At 35.6% G+C, this 21,919-nt stretch overlaps 1 protein-coding gene across 1 annotated transcript in view; it reads right to left on the bottom strand.

Annotated features, from left to right (window-relative positions):
- Window positions 1-162: 162 nt before the first annotated feature.
- RasGAP1 (Ras GTPase activating protein 1) overlaps window positions 163-21,919 on the bottom strand; it is a 98,306-nt gene continuing 76,549 nt past the window's right edge. The window contains exons 16-19 of the mRNA XM_083129762.1: window positions 18,763-18,881; window positions 17,089-17,240; window positions 13,822-14,005; window positions 163-10,074 (exon numbers count right to left, since the gene is read on the bottom strand). Of these exons, the coding sequence (XP_082985888.1) occupies window positions 10,008-10,074; window positions 13,822-14,005; window positions 17,089-17,240; window positions 18,763-18,881 (522 nt within the window). The 3' untranslated portion in view covers window positions 163-10,007. The remainder of the gene's footprint in view (window positions 10,075-13,821; window positions 14,006-17,088; window positions 17,241-18,762; window positions 18,882-21,919) is intronic.

Genomic DNA, 21,919 nt, shown 5'->3' with positions numbered 1-21,919 from the left:
TCTAAAAGAATAAGGGCTTAGTGAAATGAAGGACAACATGGACAAAGTTTAAGAGTCAGGGCCCCCATAAGGTTCTCTGCAGGATGACCCAAAGCCATTAATTATGCCACTGGGTAAAGGTAAACATTTTCAAACAACACGTACTAAAACATCTATGATATTTATTATACAAGTTTTCCATTTACAAGAATAATGACAATGTTCTGCCAGAAACTTTTGAATAAAAGCACTGGGCTTTCAAAACACTTTTTATCTTGTTTATTATGTACATTTATTGTACAGTCATGATTAAAGTTTTAGAAATTTACAATTCTTTGGATGAAACAATTTGTAGATAAAAATTAAATTTCTACTTACTCTACTTAGCTCTGAGGATGCCAAAATAACTATACAAATATTGGTGTATTTAATTAGTATCACTGCCATGGTGTACAGCTTTTGAACTTGCTCTTTAACTACACTCACTTGAGTGTAAAAGTATTTCCACTGCTAACATAAAAGTACAGGGTGTTTTCAAATGATTATCTCAATCTGCATTTGTTATAATTTAAGGTTGTAATCACTACAGTTGAAATAGAGTGATTCTTTTAACACACACACACCACTACAAATAGTGTGATATCTATATTTTCCTTTTAAAAGTTTGTTTTAAATCTACTTTATTCTCAGTTAAGCTGATAAGGACTGGAACTACAGTTTAAACCATTTGCTTCAAATTTTCAAAAGAAACAGTTCTCTAACTCGTGATTTAAATGTCCTCTGCTCGATACTTTTTGCACTACTTTAAGTAATGCCTATTAGACTACTGTGTATACTGACATCAAATTTTGCATTTATTGAGATACCTAAATTCCTATTCTTACCATTTCAAAAAATTGTTTGTGCGGTACAGTGGGATGCACAAGTATTGCTCGGCAAATTGTCCATTACAATTTTCATTGAATTTTCTTTTCCATCCTGTCTGTTTTTAAGGACTGAAGCTTTATGTATCTCGTACTGAGGTTGTCAGCAGTCTGATAGGTGTTTTGTTTCAATTTTTGAAGCTCTGTTGGATAAAACAAAGAGCTCAAACATGGTGATGGACAATTTGCTTGGTAATACTTATGCATCACACTTTACACCTCAAAACATTTAAAGAAGATGCACAACACCTCTTTGCTATGATTTTCTCCTTCTCAGTAGCTGGGACATGCATTAGAAAATGTACCTAGTTTTTAGCCTGCAGCCTTAGGGGTGCTGTACATGCAGAAGGACTTCCATGGATGTATCAGAGGTAAACAAACACGTCTAGCAGATTGAAAATACATCCCAGGGATAGAAATAATCAAAATAGGGCTCGTGGATGGGCAGCCTTTGTAAGAGCGAAAGAAAATATAGTGGGCAATATTTATAATGGAGACAAAAATAGCAACCTCTGAATGCCTACAGGTTTGACACGTTAAATGAGATGAGAGCTAAATTCAATCAGGTACAAGTGAGACGAAAAGAGATGAATGAGTTAAAGTGGGATCAAAATCTGTGTGCAATGTGCCTCCACCAGGTAACCACCATGGGACCCTTTGAGTACAAGGTGACAGTGTTTCCACTACCCCATCATGGAGGTCCATTATGCTTAATGCAATTCTTTAACTATGTATATAATTAGTGTAAAAATGAAAATACTGTACGTACACTATCAGTTATTTCAAGTACTAAAACCTCCATGTTTAACGCACATAAAAGTTTCCAATTGATTTGCATTTATATGAAGATCTTGTATTAAAATTATGTTTAGCTTCATTAGAAAATCCAGTCTGAATTAAAACAGAATAAAAAAAGTTACTACAATTATTATTAATGCAGGAGGTAAGATTTCATATTATTAATAACCATGACGGTCTCGCAGTGCATTACCAGATCCCGTAGTGCAGAAGTTAGTACAGCATGCTCCAATATCAAGCAAGGCATGAAAGTAAATCCTTGGTTTGAAAGCTGTTAATATTTCAAATAGGTTATAAAATATAAATGGAATAAATTAAATTTGGACTTTTGTTTTAAACATACTCTGAACACTGGCTGGGCATTTCATTTCCATAAGCCCTGTTGGAGCCCCCAAAATTTTGGTAATGACCCATTTAGTGAGGACAATTGTGGAACTACTTGAAAAGAAGAAGTAGCTGGCTCAAGTCTAAAAACCCCAAAAACAGCAGCGATGGGACTCAAATGTGATGACCACCTGTCACCCAATGAGAAAGCTGCTCTGGCAGGCCCCGGCCCTTGGAGAGTTGTTGCACCATGAAGTGGAAGCCATAATACATCAAGCTACCTCTGCAGGTACCATCTAGTAGCAGAAATGAACAAATATACACACCACCAAAGAGGAAACATAAGTACACTTCATACTTCAACAAATTACAATTTTGTACTTACAGGTTTTGTATAACCAATGTGTCTTACAAAATGATAAAATGAATTCCATTATGAAATTTGGTTCCAGTTGCTCAAAACTTTCTCACACAAACATTGCCTATATACATGATGGAACCTCAATTTTACGTTTTTCAGAGGACTAAGACGAAAAAAGTTAAAATGCAGGAAAATGAATAATCCAGGAACGTGAAATCGGGATTCCACTGTACACAACTTCACATTTGTACAATACTGATATGCAGGGAACAGATTTATATGTAGTAAAAATGTGCTAAATATGTAAATACATATTTAATTATTTTCACCAAAATATGGACTTAAAATTGTAAAAATTTACCTTTAAAATAATATAAGACAGTAAACAAGTTACATAAAATACAGCCTCGGCATTGTAACTATTACCGTGACTATCTTAGAAGAGAAACCAGAAGCGAATCCCGTAAGTGTGCCACAAAATCGTTGCTTCTGGTGCTGTTGTCGAGTGCACAACTATAGTAGTGAGGGTGGGGTTAGGAATGGGCTGCTCGACTTGGGACCCTCTTCCAATGTTGCCAAAATAACAAGAGCCGATGCTTGAACACTCATTCTGTATTGTTAACAATTGTAAATAAACAGGATTTCAGATGTTTTACAATAGCAAAAGCAAACAGTTTGGAGGTGTAAAATTGGAAAAAAAAAATCTTGTTCGGATGACAGAGAACTTGTAATTAATGCAATTGGAGGGTATAAAAAGAGTCATAAACTTTAGTTTTATTAACGTTGCTTCGGAGAAATTCACCCAACTCTTTTAGTCACATGGGGACATACAGTTATTGTGCGAATATTGAGTATATGTTGAGAAATGTTCTGAACTATGAATATGTAAAAATAGCTAAAAATATGTAAAATATAAGCAAAATCCTAATATATGCAAAATACGGAAAATAAAAACTGTATTTTGTTGAGTCTACATGCCATGATGTGCAATGATAATACAAAATATAACCGACTTGAGCTTCACACGTAAATATATATTTACATATATATCCGTTCCCTGCTGATAAGTCTCACCTTGAGAAGGTTTTGGGCAACTGGAACAAAACACCACCAGTATAAAATTCAAAATAAAATTCATCACTAAAATATTACAACACACTGCATTTAAGGTAATCATCTGAAAACACTACTTTCATCACACAAAGTAATACAGGGTAGCAATGCTGAAATATATTTTTACATACAAAGACTATATAATTTAAATCAGCAGACCATTCAAAACACATTGTTAATCATAAAATTTTTCAACTCGTGCATTTTTCATTATCGAGACTTCTTGCACTTAAAAAAATGTCAGAAAAGACTAATTAGACTTTCAATACGGACATCCTCAATTCATCTGAAGGCACTACAATAACTTGGTGTTCTACATAAGTGATTGTAAGAGACTTGGTGTTTCCCATCGTGGGTGAAATAACTGGACAGTTAGGTTAGAAATTTATTGCATTACGTTGTACATATTCAACTGACTGGTCCTGTATATTTCAAGGTATGATTTCTAAGACATGTTACACATATAAATAACCTAAAAACTTGTACAAGTAAAAATACACTGGTAGGAGAAATTGAATCGATTACTTTGCCAAAATAGCATTTGTCAGATTGTGAAAGTGTGTTTGAAGCAAACATATTTGGATAGTGTACAACTTCAAGATCAAAAAGTGCTTAAGAAGACTGAGACAAGAGTGAAGATGTGATGTATTTTGAATCCAAAAGCAGTCTTGATTTTTAAAAAAAGCAAGAAGGTGAAAGGGGGAGTAAAATAATAACAATGCAAAATCCGCAATCAGTATTAGTTATTTACAGTGTATTTTTCTACTTAATATACTCAAGAGATGTGGACATTTAATTGTTTTTCGAAACAACAAAATGTGAAATTACATACTGAAATATTATTTATATGTTGTTGAAAGGTGTGAATAACATTTTTTTCTACTACACTTCCTCATGAAACACTGCAAAATCAAATGAAAAATAACAAACTCTTAAACACAAAATTTGGAGTTTATTTACAGACAATGCTTTCCTGCTATTAGAATGGAAATTTGTATTTTGTGTGATAATACTACTTCTTCAATGAAGTTTGGAATCATATTTTATATGCATCAATTTAGCAGAATTTTGGTTGAAAATATTCACACAGTTGCATCAGAATATTATAGAAGTTGTAACTTAATCACAGATTGGTGCAAATTACATGAAAACTTTGTATTCTGCATAATTTACAGGATAACTACACTCTGGAAGAGAGTCTCGACAATTTTTTGTGGATCCTGCAAAGCACCAAAATGCCAGAAAAGTAAACCATGATATCAGTGAATTAATTCCAATGGATACATCAGTATTGACTCTGCTCTAAAAATAACAAGCGTTACTAAATATTTAATCAAGCAAATGCTGTACTAGATGCATCCATAGGCCTAAGGCAGGGGAAAAGAGGGTGCAAAGTTGATAAATTTTTGTGTACAGTCACAGACTTTCAAAGGGGTCCTTAAAATCCACAAAAATACAAATTATTTATGTGTGTGTGAACTGAGACATTCCAAAACCTGTAATCCGAAAATGCTTCCAGGGGCACAGTTGGTAAACCTGAAAGGGAGAGAAGGGGTGAGGGGAGGAGTTGATCGCCATACTTGTTACTACGTATTGCATGTGTTCATGAATGATTATTGGTTTTTGTTAAATGGTGAATACATTAAAAGTGAAATAAATGCAAAAAACATCATTCGTTACAACTGTTGTTCAATAAATTTTCTTTGACAATTTGCTATTTTGGCAAAGCTATCTATATTTCTCCTCTTTACATTAATAATTTTTACAAAAATATCAAATAACTTAAGATGTACAAAAAAAATACAATAGGTCGTGTGATGTATGCCATTCTGGTTTAGCATATCCTAACAAAATTCTTAATATCACGAATTACATTTTACTGTGATACTACATTTACAGTATATTAAAAAAAAGCATCATGTAAATAAATTATAAATTTCTACTACAGTGACAACTGACTTAATAATATTTCAAAATACAACCGGTAATTTTGGTGTTGCACCTTAAAGTGGACTTTTATATTTATACATATCTTGCATATTTCTCCAGCGTAGCCATTGAAATATGAGTATTTGCTTATGGTGATCAGTATATAAGAGCTACAGATTATAGAAATAATACAGTCGTCTATGATTGTTAATTCACTATAAGATACTATAAGATTTAGCTTTCAGAGCAAAGCGACATGAACAACCAATAAATCAAGTGGACATGATGCATGATATTGAGAATACAGCCCTATATACGTAAGCAACAAGCACCTTCTGTATCTTTAGTATGAAATGTTGCATTTATTTCTGATGGTTCATTTCCAAGCGACACGTGTTACTTGTAGCTTCAGTGTGAAAGCTGCTTATGAGTATACCAGAGAAGACAATAATCATCATAAACTTGTGTAAATCAGAAGACTAATTAAGTTCATTTAATTTGATCATCCATTGTTTTTAGATTATTTTAAAGGTGAATTAACCTAAGTTGATCTCACCATTTAAGGCACGATTTGTGGACGGTTCTGAGTATTTTCGTTTCATCACCTACTTTCTTAATCTGGTCTGTTCTGCTATATCTCTGTGTGCTTGCTTTAAACTTGACAACAAATATGTATGCTTATAACCAAGAAGTAGCCAAAATACCTATAAATCACTGAAAAATTCAATCACTTTCAAAATTATTTGCATCCAGTTTATATCAAACTTTCAGATAACCTAAGGTTAGAGCAGAACAATATTAATTGCCAGTTTTGCACTGCTAAGCTTAACATTTCACTTATTTCTTATCCTTATTTTCAATCATCTTTTTCACTATTAAATGCAATTCCTTGCTTCAAGCAGTGGGAATAATGGTTTGGGTTGAGTTGGTGTTTTAAGTCCACTTAATGCACAGTAAGGCTAATCGGGACTGGACCTACAGTTTAAAGTGGGATCCGAACCACTATGTGCCTCCACTATGCCATCGGAGAGGCCTGCAGTGGGAATAAGTATTTGCCACTGAAATAATGCACACAGTCAGATTTGCATCTCTTGAAAGATGAGTTATCACATGTGCATCATCATACAAAACTTGCAATCCTGCTATGACATTTTAAGGGATGACCACAAAATTAGGATAACAGATATCCAGATTTCAAATTATCCAATATCTGTTTCTGATGGAACGGAAAATCCGGATGTCCAAATAGCCACAGATAATTCGTATCTCCGAATATCCATGCAATACAAAGATCCAGATAGTATGGATATCTGGATAGTACAGTTTTGATAAAGGATTTGTAGAAAACCCGTACAGTGAAATACGAAGATTGTGAATAAAAGAATATGTGGGTAGACATTAAAATAGATAAATGATAAAACTGGATAATTCACACATTCAAATATCCGAAATTTTGGATAATTTGAATATCTAGATATTGGATTATTTGGATAATCAAAATATTGGATATCTGGATAACCCATATATCCAGATAAGCCAGGTATTTGAAATTTTGATAGAACATTATCCAATATCCAGAAAAAAAATTATCCTGATCTTTTTATTTTCTAGTTTCCATCAGAAAAGACAACATAGTATCCAGCTTGCATTTGAGGCAGTGCACTTTTCTAAACTCTATTGTCAACAGCTCTGTATGAATAATGCCCTGCCAAGTTGTATTTCGTTGGGTGATTGGTCAATGCTTCAACTTCCAGTGACTTCTTGAGAGGAATCAAGTTATGTGTTAAAACTAGCCGCTGCACATTGCAAGGAATGAGATTAGTACCAGGCTCTACCAGCCTTTAGAGTTTTAGTACTGTAAGAAGACATGTGGCTTCTAACCAGTTAGCTTCTTGGGAGGATCTCCATGTCCCTCCTAATTTTCAGTATTGTTTTTTCCGACCCACACTTTCAGAAAAAAATTCACCTTTTCTGCAATTGGTACACTCATTCTGATTTGAGTTCAATGCTCTTCAATTGTTACACTCATTCTGATCTGATTTCAAACCTCTTTGATTCAATTTTCAGTCAAAACCTGAGCATTTCTGAATTTTTCAAATCTCGTTTTGATTAGATATGTCTGGCTGTGCTTTCTGCAAAGTAGTCCACACAAAGACAATAGAGGGAGAAAGCTCAATTGCTTTGGGGGAAAGGGGGTAGTTTAAGCAGCAACCCAACACATGTCCCTATCTTGGGAAACTTTCCAATAAACAATAATCTCTTGAGGGTGGTCTGAATGGACAATGACAAAACACAATACAACATTGAGCAGAGAAATACTCTCAAGTCTACTCGGTCACTGAGTACCTTTAGTGATCGATGCACGATCTCACTATTGAAGGTTCCGGATACAAGTTCCAGCCTGGACAAAGGTCTGCATCATTAGTCTTCGTGGTTGAGATTTGCTTGAAAAGTATTATTATTCTTTCGTATTTTGCTCAGGTAAGACTCCCAATTTGTTGTTTTCATCTCTCTTAACATGGGACACTAGTGGCAACCCTGCTGTGCATCCCCTGGAAGTTATGTGCAAGTGATCGTTTGATGTAATGGGTTGCATACATACAGGTTAGATTTTAAGAGCTTATAGCACAGAAACTAAGCATTTTCGAGGTAACGTTTATAAGGAAAAGTTACTCGTTTTCATATCTACAAGCACCCAACTTTTGTTGAAGTTGTTTTAGGACACCCTGTATACACACACAATGGTTTGGTTAACAATTTAACATTCTCTGCACTCTAGAGACTATAGCATAAATGTCCATTTTTGCAATGCCGATGAGAAGTATGGTGTCAGTAACATGTGTGAATTGTCCATCGTTGTGCACCCTTAAGGTTTGGCTGGACTTTGGACCAACCATCAGTCCTTTTTGAATTTCTTTCTCATTTTGAAAAAACAAATTCTCAAAAAACCTTGCTTAAATTCTTTCTAGAGCATTTGTGAATCTTCGTGTGGTTGACTTTCACTGTTGTCTAATTCACAATAGTTTCGTGGCTACATAATCCTATTAAACTATTGAGAATATCTAGACAACAACGAAAGCAAACCACATGAAGATTTACATGAATGTCTAAAAGGAGTCCTAAGCAGATGTAATTTTTTCAGAATTTGGAATAAGAATAAGAATTTTCGAAGGGAGAGGACAACTTGAAAATGGCTTTGCAGGCATTGGCCAAAAGAGCCTTACACTATCAGCACTATCTGTTGATCTAATATTTATTTACAAGATTTTTCGGTCACACACGAGGAGTTCAAGTCAATGATGATTTAGATCAGTCAACTGAGAAATTTGTGAGGATGGATAGTTCAGCAGTTGCATTGACTCGACACTAAAAGTAATTAGGAAACTACTTAAAGGGAATATTAGCACCAGTTGTACAAATTAACATAACAGTACTGACCAAACATCACCCAATGAAAAGGTTGTATGCAGGGCTTCATCCTTTGAGCTTTGTGGCCGCAAGTCTTTGATAAACATTCAATTTTCATTTTTAATATCTGTCTCATACCCTTGACAACCTCATATTGAATCTTGCTTTAGAAATGCACACACAATACGGGCAAAAAAGAAAAACATACAAATTTATTGTATGATTTATATTATGATTGGGAGGCACTCTGTTTCTCCCAATTGTTAATATGTTAATGTCTAGGTTAACAAAAAAAATATATATGATAGTGGAAAGTGAGGTTTATACCACACAAGAAAAAGATCACTAACAATATAACCTGCTGCTATGCATCACAAAACTGCAACAACAGACCAAAAAGAGTTAAGTCATTCATTCATATTATTACTGATGTAACCGACATCTTAACGTGGTTGTCTATAGATAAGAAGTTTCTTGGTGTTGCAACTTCTACAAGAATGTATTTCCATGATTCAATAGAAAGTATGAAAAATGGTAAATTCAGTATAGTTCAAAAGTTTAAAGTCTTAGATTATTCGTAGACCACCATAAGAAATACTTTTTCTTTTGGCTTCGATTTCATTTTTATACATTTTCACATTACAGATTCAAAATAAATATTTTCTCTAATAAAATATAAATAATGGTCCTTTTTACATGGTTTATCAAACAGAGAGATTGCCTTCAATATATAGCCAATCAAACAATTAAAAAAAAGACGAGTACATTGAAAAACATCCATCTCCATTTTGTATGAAGGTACAAGTCTAAAAAAAACGTTTTTAGGAAAAAAAAAAAAAAAGCATTAGTGTTTTTCAACCATCTAACATTACCTTTGGAATATGAATATCTATGCATGTATAAACAACATTTACAAATTGACTGACAATGCTAGAAAACTTGTCTCCTGTCTGTTTTCTTCAAACATATTTTGGTAAACTTTCACTCTTTTGTACCGTAACGTGCATGGCCTCGCACCTGAGGCACAGGTATCAGCGTCACAACTGATTGACTGTGAACATCAGACTATTGTGGAAGAAAGTAGCGGCCAAACTTCCACCCTCCGTTACTTACCGAAGCAACACAATTCAAACCATGGCTTTGTTAGCATTCACCTACACACTGGAAACGTATCAGTTCTCCATCCTTCCAACTCTTGCTGCTAGGTGCAAGTAATTGTCGTCACCAATTGGTGCTTGCCTGCAATGAAACGAAGACTGATAGAACGCTGGAAAAGATCCAACATGTAGGTTATCTAAATCCTTAAAATGAGCAACAAGATCTGCAAATAGAGTTTATTTCTGCCAGAAAGAGCAGGTTTCTTGCTGTATATGAAGTAGAAACTCTCCATAAAGAAAACACTGCAATTAACAATTCTGCCTGGTGTGTCCCTAAATTCAAAGTAACTGGTTTCATCAACTTCACGAGCAAGGCCAGTTATTTCAATTCAAATTGTTTGTTTTGTTATGACTTTAGGGACGCACTACATGGTAACATCCAGATCAAGGTTGGGACTCAAATCTAGAGTTTTCAGTGAGACTGTGAATTAGTTGCTCAATATAGCGAGATACTCAACAGTATGAACTGATATAATCATATCTCTGTATCGAATGGACAATCAAAAACTGATTTTTCTATATTATGGCCAACAGGGGTAGAAAAATACAGGGTGTCTGGTTGCCATAGTGCCTGAAAATTTTGAAATTCAGTGCTATTTTTTTTTTTTTTTTTTTTTAACATTTCGGTGCGCTTGTGGAAATTTTTATTCCTTTTTTTAAATAACAAATACAATGTGTATTTTTTTTAATGTTTGTGTTTTCTGTATCATGTGTATCATTACATCAGAATAATAAACATGCTATTATAAATTATTTCACTGTTGCTAGTTGAATTTTATAATCTGTGGCGATATGGTATTTACGCATGCGTGTATAATGCGCATCCTGGTTTTTGATTGGGAAAAGTGACAAACAATTATATCTTGGGAAAAGGGACAATTATATAGGGTCTACCAATTTGAACGTCAGAACTTTAAAAATAGATAGAATGAAAACCGCCAGTGATAATGACATATATATATACAAGGTGGGGCAAAATAATGTTACCACTTATATGGTGTTTCGGTGGGGCAAAATAATGTAACCACTTATATGGTGTTTCCTGTTTCCACTCATATGGTGTTTTCTTGTTTCTTTTCAGATAAAATATGGCCACACGATTAGGTATGGAGGAACGAAGGAAGATTGCAGCATGGATGGAAGTGTATCAATCACCCACAGTAGTGAGAAACAAGTTTAGAATGTGGTATAACAAAGACCCCCAAGTAGATTAACCATTCGGCGAGTGTATAAAAAATTTGAACAAACTGGTCCAGTGGCAAATAATTACAAAGGGAACAGTGGAAGACCCAGAAGTGTGAGAAGTGAGCACGTCATAAAGGTGCAAGAAGCCATGTTGAATAGCCCGAAAAAGTCACTTTCTCAGTTAAAATGTGAAACAGGAATTTCTCAACGATCTCTTCAACGAATCATGCACCATGATTTGAGATTAAAACCATATCACATTCAAATTGTGAAAGCACTTGCTGACTCCAATAAAATCGCTCATGTAGAAATGGCAGAACTGTTAGTGGAAATGACAAGAATCGATCCATCTGTGCTGTTTTTCTTCTCCGACAAGGCAACATTTCATGTGAGTGGTCGCGTTAACAAACACAACTGTGTGATTTGGGCTACTGAACATACACATGTAGTGAGGGAACACATACGGGACTCCCCGAAGATAAACGTATGGTGTGGTGTTTCAAAGTTGGGAATAGTGGGCCCCTATTTTTTTAACACTGCAACGGTCACTGGTGCCTCCTATTTGGCTACGTTAACGCATTACGTGGTAAACAACCTTCCATTAGCCATTCTTGCTCGTGGTTACCTCAACAGGACATTCGGTCAACGATGGATTGGTCGGTGTGGTCCACTACCATGGGCAGCAATATCACCAGACCTTAGCTCGTGCGATTTCTGGTTATGGGGGATGGTAAGGAGCATGTTTACGCAACAAAACCGCAGGACATAAAAGACCTTAACCAAAGAATTTCGACAGTGATACGCTCTATACTGCATGACATGTGTTCAAAGCCCAAATCACACAGTTGTGTTTGTTAACGCAACCACTCACATGAAATGTTGCCTCGTCAGAGAAGAAAAACAGCATAGATGGATTGATTCCACTAACAGTTAGTGGAAATGTTCTGCATTTCTGCCATTTCTACATGAGCGATTTTATTGGCGTCAGTAAGTGCTTGCAGATATAATGCAGTATTGTCACTTTGAACCACTATCTTGAGAAGGAAGTGGAAGAATTCCCCCTCAATACACATGTAATGCAATTGATGAGTGGCCACAGAGACTTAAGCCCTATGTGCAGGTCAAAGGTGGTCATTTTGTGATTTGTGTACATAATATATCCACGTAACACATACCCATAGGATATAATATCTTAAAAGTATATTCTGTTATTTCATTCAGAGCTTTGACATATTTATATGGTAAGACTGGATGTGTATATGTAGAATACTTTCGACGAACAGAAGATTATACAGGTTGTCTACCAAAATAACAAATCTAAAATTCTCGACTTTTTCTTGGCCTTTTTTTCTCTCTTTATTCTTAACATTTATTCAAATAGTTAGGTATAGTTGGAAATTAAGGAAATATATATTTTTATTCAATAAAAAACTCCTGCCCCAAGGCTGGTTACGATGAAAACTGAAGCTGTACTTTAGGAAGAGATTTAGACTTGCTTTAGTTATTGATGCATGTAAAAATTATTCTTAAGAAATAAAATGAACAAATCTTAACCACAACTCAATACAATTTTAGATTTCCAAATATTCTATTTTCTATACAGGTATATAACAATGTAAGCTCACTATACTGTAAAAAATATCAAAAGTTCTTGACCTAAAGCATAATTTCTTTACCTATCCGTTGATTTCTTGACTGTCTTGATTGGTAGACACCCTATTTATAACATCAATTAATCTGTGACACATATATAAAGCCTACATCTTCCAAATAGTTCATATAAAGCAAGTTAGTGAAGCTGTAATTATTAGTACAAGAACAAACATATTTTAGTCCTTCAGATGTGCTTCATCGGGACTAAATGATAATTAGATGATTTTCCCTGAATTTTTACTTTTCTTCAAATTCCCTGAGAACTCCAGGTTTTTCCTGGTGTGTGGGAACCCTGACCATTTTAACACCAAAATGCCATTTTATATACTGATTTTGATCTCAAAATGTGCCCCAGCTTTTATACTGAAATCTTGATATTTTATTCACCATAAAATATGTGGCTTGTTTTCTTGTGTACAAGTGGAGATTTTAACAATACATGTAGACAAAGTTAATAGTCTACAACTCATCATTGCATGTATACAACAAGGTGTCATTTTGGTGCATGTTATGCTAAGTCCTACAATGTAAATCTCAAGAATCAGAAATTGGAAAAAGTTATTTCTAACAGACTTTGCTGTTTATGAAAATGGCAGCCTAGGAAATATGCTATCCGAAGAATCCACAGTAAGTGACTGGCATTAAGTCAATTAAATGGCCATTAGTTTGTTTTTTTAAATCTTATTTTATGAAAATAGCTTGCATTTCTATATTATTCTATGTTGTTTGTACAAAATCAAAACTTTCGAAAATTGAATGACAGAAATTTGTTACTGCATTTAAAGGTATTACCACAATTACATTAACATGCAATTATATGTTATTAAATACATGTGCACCATTTATATATTTCTGTATTGGTGATTTTGTGGATCTAGCTAGCAGCAGCACTTGTAAAACAAAGGGCTGGTATCAGAACTGCAAATTGAATCCAATTTTCCAAAATGTAAAGTCAGTGACCATGAAATTACTCAACGTGAAACACACTTACTTGCTTCCATACTTCGTTTCCCGAGCTAGGATTCGTAGATGGCTCCTATGCTCCTGCTCCAGATTAAATATTGTGACTCGAAGACTGTTTACGGTTTTAAAACAGGATTTCACATCCTCAATTACAAAACCCGGCACATAGCACATGTTCTCTCCTGTATATACAGCCTGGCATTCACATATATCTGCAAGGAAAAGAAAGAAATAAAACACACATTAATATGTTGCAGATTTCAATGTTTCTAGAGGAGGCTTTTTAGCCACAGGCATTGAAATATAACAATAATAAAAGATATACAGCGGAACCCTGATTTTACATTCCTTGGTTTTAAATTTTCCCGCATTATACATTAAATCTTGATGCTCCGAACATAGCAAAATGTTATAAAATTTTCCTCGACTTTACATTTTTCTGCATTTTAATTTTTTTCAGCTTGGTCTCGTGAAAAACATAAAATCGAGGTTTCATTGTATATTGAATAAAATACGTGAATAAAAGAATAATTTTTATTATACTGAAATTCTCATTATTCACTTGACTGGTTTCTAAGAAGTTCACGGTTTTGTATGATTGATTTGGTTTATTTTACTTTGCATTTCTGCCATTTTTGGCTAACTGCAAAGATGAGGATGAGTGATAATATGATGAGATTGATGAAGTGCCACTTGTAAAGAACACCCACGCCCAGGCTGGGATTCAAACCCTAGAATGTCGGCATTATAGCATGTCATGCTAATCACTCTGCAATAGAGGTTGGCAAAATTATTGGGTACATTGCATTCAGTACATTAATTACTTGAACACATCTCTATTTTATTTTATATTGTTACAACTGTAATTTAAATATTTTTGATTTTGAAATATAGCTCTGAATAAGAGAGCATGCATACAATCTGAAAGTAAGTAAAAAAACAACAAAAAAAACAGCTTCACCATTAACACAAAGGTATAGCAAGCAAAACTTGCAAACAAGTGAAACAAAAAGAAGACATGTATAAGATTCCCCATTAGTAGATGACTAAACATCTGCTTACACGGTATGTATTCACAAGGTGGCTACTCTAGGACCATGAAAAAATTCGAGTATATTTCCCGGTTTTCAAGGTGAAGGTCCCAAAAATTCAAGCAGATGTTTTCTCTATTTCAACCTTACGTGTTACCACCTCTCAACATCCACACATTAAACAGTATAAGTAAGATAATTAAAATATTTAATTTCAGTTGCTCAGTTTCAATTTACAATGAGAGGAGCAACCACAATATTTGTCGGAGGGAGGGGGGGAAGTACCAGAATAAACATACTAATACTAATAATAATAACAGAGTTAATAATAATGTTATTATTATAACATTATTACTATTCATTTGCTATATTTTACTTCACTTCATGTGTTACTTTTGGCTAATTTGCACAGATGGGGATGAGTAATATGATGAAATTGATAAATGGACACAGAAACATCCATGTCTAAGCCTGGATTCGAACCTGGGACCAACATTGTTATTATTATTATTATTAGTAGTAGTAGTAGTAGTAGTATCAAAGATCTTATTATCCTCGTAAATTTTGTAAAAAGGGGAAGAAGTTGGTGCTAAAGCATTTGTGTTCGAACAAACGATTTGAATTATTTTTTCAACCCCTTCAATTTCACATTAATAATTGCAAACAAGCACACAAACTATTTTTGAGACAGAAAATGATTGATAAATGCATTCCAAATATAATTACTTTTTACATTAACATGTATAACTGTCATGCACGATATATGTTTCATGCAACATGGAGTGACGTGGACACTAAATTGAGTACGTATTCAAAGTATCTTTAATACATATTATATACAACATATATTGTTTAAATACATTACACATCCAATTCATCCATCTCACAATAAACCAACAGCAAAAATTACATAAATTGTCTCTCAAATGTACACGTTCCCTTTCCTGAAAACAATTGTTCATGCTTTAAACAAAATCAATTAAGACAAGTGTTATTTCTCTGGTAATTTACAATGCATTAGAGAGAACAACCAAATATTGCGAGCGAAGCGAGCAACAAAATGTTTTGATCAAATTTTTTGCAGGCTGAAATCAATATCGATTTAATAGGGTGCAAATAATTTCACGGTACGCCAATGCATTCTCTCTTTTACAACTTTTGTGACTCCCGATTGTGTAGTGGTAACATCGTCACCTTGTGATCAAGGAGTCCCGGGTTCGATACCCGGTGGAGGCACATGGCACAGTGGTTCGGATCTCACTTTAAACTTTAGGTCCATTCTCGATTAGCCTCTCTGTACATAAAATGGACTTAAAACCACAAATCAATCGATCAATTTTACAACTTTTTTCATTTAGATTGTTTGGTGTCCAGGGCCGACTCCCACCGCCCCCTAGCTATGGTTATGAACTTGATGAGACTAAGAAAAGTTGGAATTGCGAGCGAAGCGAGGAAGAAAATTTTACAATAGTACATGTATTTTTATTTGCATAAAATGTGAAGTTGTGGGCGGTAATTGACCCCTGCAGGTTCACTTGGCTGTCGATGTTTGCGCCCCTAGAACTCATTTCCATCCAAGGTTGGGAGGCAATGCCCCCCTGCCCCCCTGTTTACAATTTCACATAATCAGACTCGAAATACATCTACAAACACAAGACACAGATGTTACGAGATGTACTAATCTACAAAAAATTAACTCTCAAACTCAATATATCTTGCAATAATCTTTCAGCTGTCAGATTGTTTTGGAAAGGACAGTAACAAAGTAAATTGAGAGAATTGTTTTATTTTTCACACAGCTTTCGTTGCCTTCCTAGATCAAAATGAAAAACTTGCCTCAGGGCATTTCTAAATACATGTATAACTTGAATAGGAATTGGATTAATAAAAGTTGTAATTTTCCACGTCTACGGAGAAAAATTCAAGTACAATTTACGCATAATTCCTGGAGTTAATAATTCACGCATAATTCCCACAATTCAAGGAATTCCCGGTGAGTAGCCACTCTGATTTACATGTAGATACAATGTGTATAAAGAAATTGACCTCGTCAATGCCTACAGAATAAGTTCGTGCTTCCATGATGCTTCTTCCAAAGAACTATAACTTTCACCACATTTCTTGTATCATATTTAGGTGTAAAATCAATTGTTCTTTGTGGATCCGTAAGCAATTAAAACTACATTACATGCAGGTTTATTTCTCCCTCTACTCTGAATGACTGCCCAATGACTATCATGCTAAAATCATACCCTGAAACTTACTGAGCAGTTTTTCCAGTTGCTTCAAGTTTGTGATGAACAGAGAGTGTATTCTCTCAAGTTCACGATCAGGGTCCAAATTCATGGGAAAAACTGCCTCCATCTTCTGCGATACTTCACTGCAACCTGAAGCGAATTCATTCAGCGACTGGCAGCTAAAATCAAGAAAGGAGATCATAAAATATTTCAATACTTTCTTAAACATGAAGGGACATTGTTTACTACACACTGCTATGTTGTTATCTTTTAATTTTATAGGGTTGAGTTGATATGGATAGCAGTGGTATTGGTATTAGTAAGTATCAGTGGAATTTAAGTACCAGTACTGGCCGATATTTTTCTGTATTCTGAAATACAACTAACCTCAGAGTAGGCTGCACTTTACATAGAATTGCACATAACTTTCAAGGCAATTTTTGATTTTCATTAGGCATTTTAGTCTTTAACAACATAACAACCTAGGGCAGAAACTAAATTTATTATGTACAATTAAACTTGAATCCCCATGTATACATATATGTAAGGGGGGGGGGGACAAAATACAATACTTCCTAATGGGGCATAAAATCATTGTTTGAGGGTCAAACCATTGTCCCAAGAACATAGTCCCTCATTTTCAAAATTTGGTAAACCAAACATTAACTTGCAAGCATATGGGTCAATTATCATCAGGAGGTAAAAACAGCAGAAAGTGCTGAAGACCAGAAATCACACAATCAGGTATTGGCAGTATTTTTAATGCTAACAGCCCTAAACCTGACCTGCCTACCCTAACAAGAAAAGCATCTAGGAATGCAATAACCCTTCATACCTATGTCACATGACATATTAGCAGCAGCAGTCCACATATGAACACCTTGCAGCATAATAAGTGCACACCGACGTAAGTTTGATACATGCCAACAAACAAACAATGCACGCATCCATGTAATAGGCCAGGCTGGGTTGTAGATCATGTGCATGCACAGTTTAAAACCAGGAGAAAATAGCACAAAAGCTAGCTTCACCAAGTAAAGCTAGTCATTCAGTAGTTCAAAAAGTCCATTCTTTCCCTTTATTATCGGACAGATCTTATGAAATTCACCCCTTTCACTTTTACATGTGATAATAATAACAAAAAAATATTTAAAGAATGTATGATAAATAGGGCTCCAGGGGGAAATGGAAAATTTTCAAACATTCCCTTAAATTAAGACTCGAAAATGTTGCATATTTTAGTTTGTTTTTTTACTATTAGAAGAGGCATTACATATCCTCAAAAAATGGTGTCTTTTAGGCTTCCTTCCAAATTTTGTCCATCCACCACCCATAGGGCAGATGCTAGAAGCGAAATTCCGGAAATTTTTCTTAAGCTGGCAACACAGACCCTCGTATTCATTGTTGTTATCTTTTCCTCAAGAAGTATCAGCCTATTTTTAATGAAACTTTGCATGATTGTCATAAATACTTTACGAACTACTTTGAATTGTTGCAATCTTCAAATCTTTGCATCGATGGGAATTGGTAAAAGGGTATCTGCTCAGACCTAATTTTAACATTATACTTTGCATACCACAGGTATTCAAGAATCATAATAGTTCCATGAAATAAAAATAAAAAGTTACAGCTTTCCTGGACAATTTCCATTTAATTTACACAATGACACTTAGTATATTATGCTAATTAACTGCTACCTACCACAACCAACGTCCATTAATAAATGCGGCTGGATGGTAAAGCTTCAGCCTGTTGCTGTTTGTCTGGCAAATTTTTGTAAGTATATCAATCCATTCTTTCTCTTCAACACAGTTGTTGGCCTTTGAAAATTAAAAAAAAAAAAGATAAAATTTTACTAAAATGAAACTACAAAAATGGCTGTTAACATAATTCATAATCCAGAAAGTAGAATTTGACACCAGGTTGAAAGCAAAGTCATGTTATCACACAATAAAAAAGCAATATACGTGGGTCATACCGAAAGTAATGCAAAAGTTGTCATAACCTCTTTATTAACTGATGTACATCGTTCAAATTGCACATGTAGTTGGAGTGACTCTTCCTCTATACATACCAGCTACTCAACGTAGTCTCCATTTAAAGCGATGCATTTGCGCCATCGTTGAACCCAAATATAGAATCCTCTTTGAAAAAAGTCCGGTGTGCACTGTCCGACATCCACTTTCACCTCATCTGTGTCATCAAATCGTTGTCCCTGAAGACAGTCCTTCATGGGACCAAACTAGTAGAAGTCTGAGGGTGCCAGATCTGGCTGTACGGTGGATGGGGTACTACGGACCACCGATCACCTGATTTGTTGCCAAAGAGGTGTGTGGTCGTGCATTGTCATAGTGAATGTGGATCGCTTTCAGATTCTTGTGCGGTCTCTTCCTCCTAATGGCTTCTCTAAGCTTATGGAGTGTCTCAATGTACCGCTCGCTGTTGATGGTACGGCCGGTACGGCAGCATTCCAGGAAATCAAGGAGAATGACGCGCAATCAACTCATCCACTCGCTGACGATTCGTGTCAGTGGTCGCAGTTGATGGTCTCCCACTGTGCGGTTTATGTTCAATGATGGTTTCCCCTTCTGTAAACTTCTTCATCCACGTGTGCACATTGCTCTTGTCAATGGTGTCATCTCCGTACACATTCTGTAGCCTTCTGTGGATGTCTGACAGGGCACACCGGACTTTTTTCAAAGAGGATTCTAGAATCATGTTCAACGGTGGCGCAAATGCATTGCTTTAAATGGATATTATGTTGAGTAGCTGGTTTGTATAGAGGAAGATTCACTCTAACCACATGTGCAATTTTAACGATCTACATCAGTTAATAAAGAGGTTATGACCTCTTTTGCATTACAAAAAAAAAAAAAAAAAAAAAAGACCACCTGTATCCTGGGTATCCCACATAGAACTCAGATGTTCTAACAAATGAAGTTAACAGAGAAATTATATATGATTTTGCCATTTGCAACTGAGACAACTTTGTTATAAAATAAAAGCATGAATTTTATCGCACATGTAGTCAGTGTCGTAAACATAATAAAACACTAATGTCCTGACACTTACTTAAAAATGATCCAAATTTTCAAACTCACCTGAGTTCAGGGATTGAGAAAGGAATGATGTTATCATCTTACATAAATATACAGGGTGTCCAAAAGTCCGAAGATTTTGAATGGCGGCAACTATAGCTCTTTTCAGTTCTTATGGCAGGCACTCTAGAAGCTGGCAGGGGAAGTGGGTAACGGGGAACATGCTGCTGACCAACCAGAGAACAGACCACCTAGTGGTGGAGCCGAGAGTTACGCAGTTGCGGGAGGAAGCTGCAGCGCTAATCTCGTTCTGCACATTGCTGTGTTGCCAATTCATTGTGCTGCTGATGGTGTTTTGCCCCAGTGTTGACTCCTGTTTGTTATGAGCAGAATGGAGGAATAACATGCGTGGGAGTCATTGTTGTTGCGTCATGGATTGCCTAACTGCATTGTTTCGTCGATAAACATGTATGTTGCATGTGATGTGACGTTAATTTGTACTCTCATTGTTCCATTGGGAGCTTTGTGTTTATCAACGCAGTTAGTATGGTAAGATGGCAAACAGGAAGGAGGTGTTCGTAGCCAAGGCAGGAAAATAATCTGTAGGGTTCATGAATATTTTCAAAAGGAAGCAGAAAACAGTGGTCCCTTGGTAAGTGTGCACGAAGTGCAACAGAGAGTGTCGACAGAGAGTGTCGGAAGCTTGTGGAGTGAGTATGCGAACTGTGCAGCGTATTGTTAGGGAAGGCAAAGACAGTCTTGAGGCGTCGGGTTCCAAGTAATTTGAATCACCGCGCAAAGGAATCAAAAGGAACAGTATCAAAAAGGCAATCGACGGTTGCGATAAAGATATAATAATAAGAATTATCCTTGGGTATTATGTAAAGGGTGAATATTCAACACTGAACAAGTTATGCGTTGATTTGCAAACAATACACCTGACATGTCTCTGTTCTTGTAAACCAATTGTTTTTCGGTCTCGTCAATGAACCTTTTTATACACTTTATATCATACACTTATCGGTATTCTACTGACCACAAGATGGGGATAATACGTATACTCAGGCCATACGCGAACAATGGGACGACTGTATTTCATAGTTCTTTCGATTTCAACTCACCTTTCCCGCTACTCTGGCAATTCTGCAGTCTCTCTCTCTAACCAGCCTGTCTCGTTGAGCTGGATAGGTCGTTTCCCCACTTCCCCTTAGAAGCCGTAAGAACTGAAGAGAGCTATAGTAGAAGCTCCGCTGATCGTCGTCCAGTTTTTCGAGAATTTTCAGTGTTCTTTCTGAGTGTGTCTTTAATCCTGGTGTACTCGTGCCTCCACTATAGTGTTTCCTCCCCGATGTCAAAGGATTTTCACGATCTATTGCAATGGAGATGTGCTGAGATTCATTTTCGGCACTCGAGGCAACAGGTATGCGTATCTCCGCCATGGCTTCACCCAGCAGCCGGTAGCAGCGCTCAGTAGGTAAGGGGACCCCAGCCCGGTACTTTCACTTCCTACTCATGGCTTTAATCTGTGGGGACATACAAGTGAATCCGGGACTTGTGAAAACGTTGGCAAATTTCTCTGTGTATTACCAAAATACACAGAGCATTAAAAAAAGCTTACTGACTGTGCTGCTTTTGCGTGTGAACTAATGACATACGATTGCTTGATATTTACTGAAACATGGTTAAGTGAAAATGTTAGTGACAGTGAACTACCATTCGCAAGCCATTTTAACATATATAGAAAAGATTGTGTAACTCGCGGTGGTGGTGGTGTAATGATATGTGTTAGCACAAAATGGCCCAGTAAAGTACGCAATTAC

This window comes from Lepisma saccharinum, chromosome 10, assembly GCF_977018435.1.
Source record: "Lepisma saccharinum chromosome 10, izLepSacc3.1, whole genome shotgun sequence".
Lineage (NCBI taxonomy): Eukaryota > Metazoa > Arthropoda > Insecta > Zygentoma > Lepismatidae > Lepisma > Lepisma saccharinum.
Note: the sequence above shows the minus strand (reverse complement) of the source record. Positions and strands in the feature narration are given on the sequence as shown.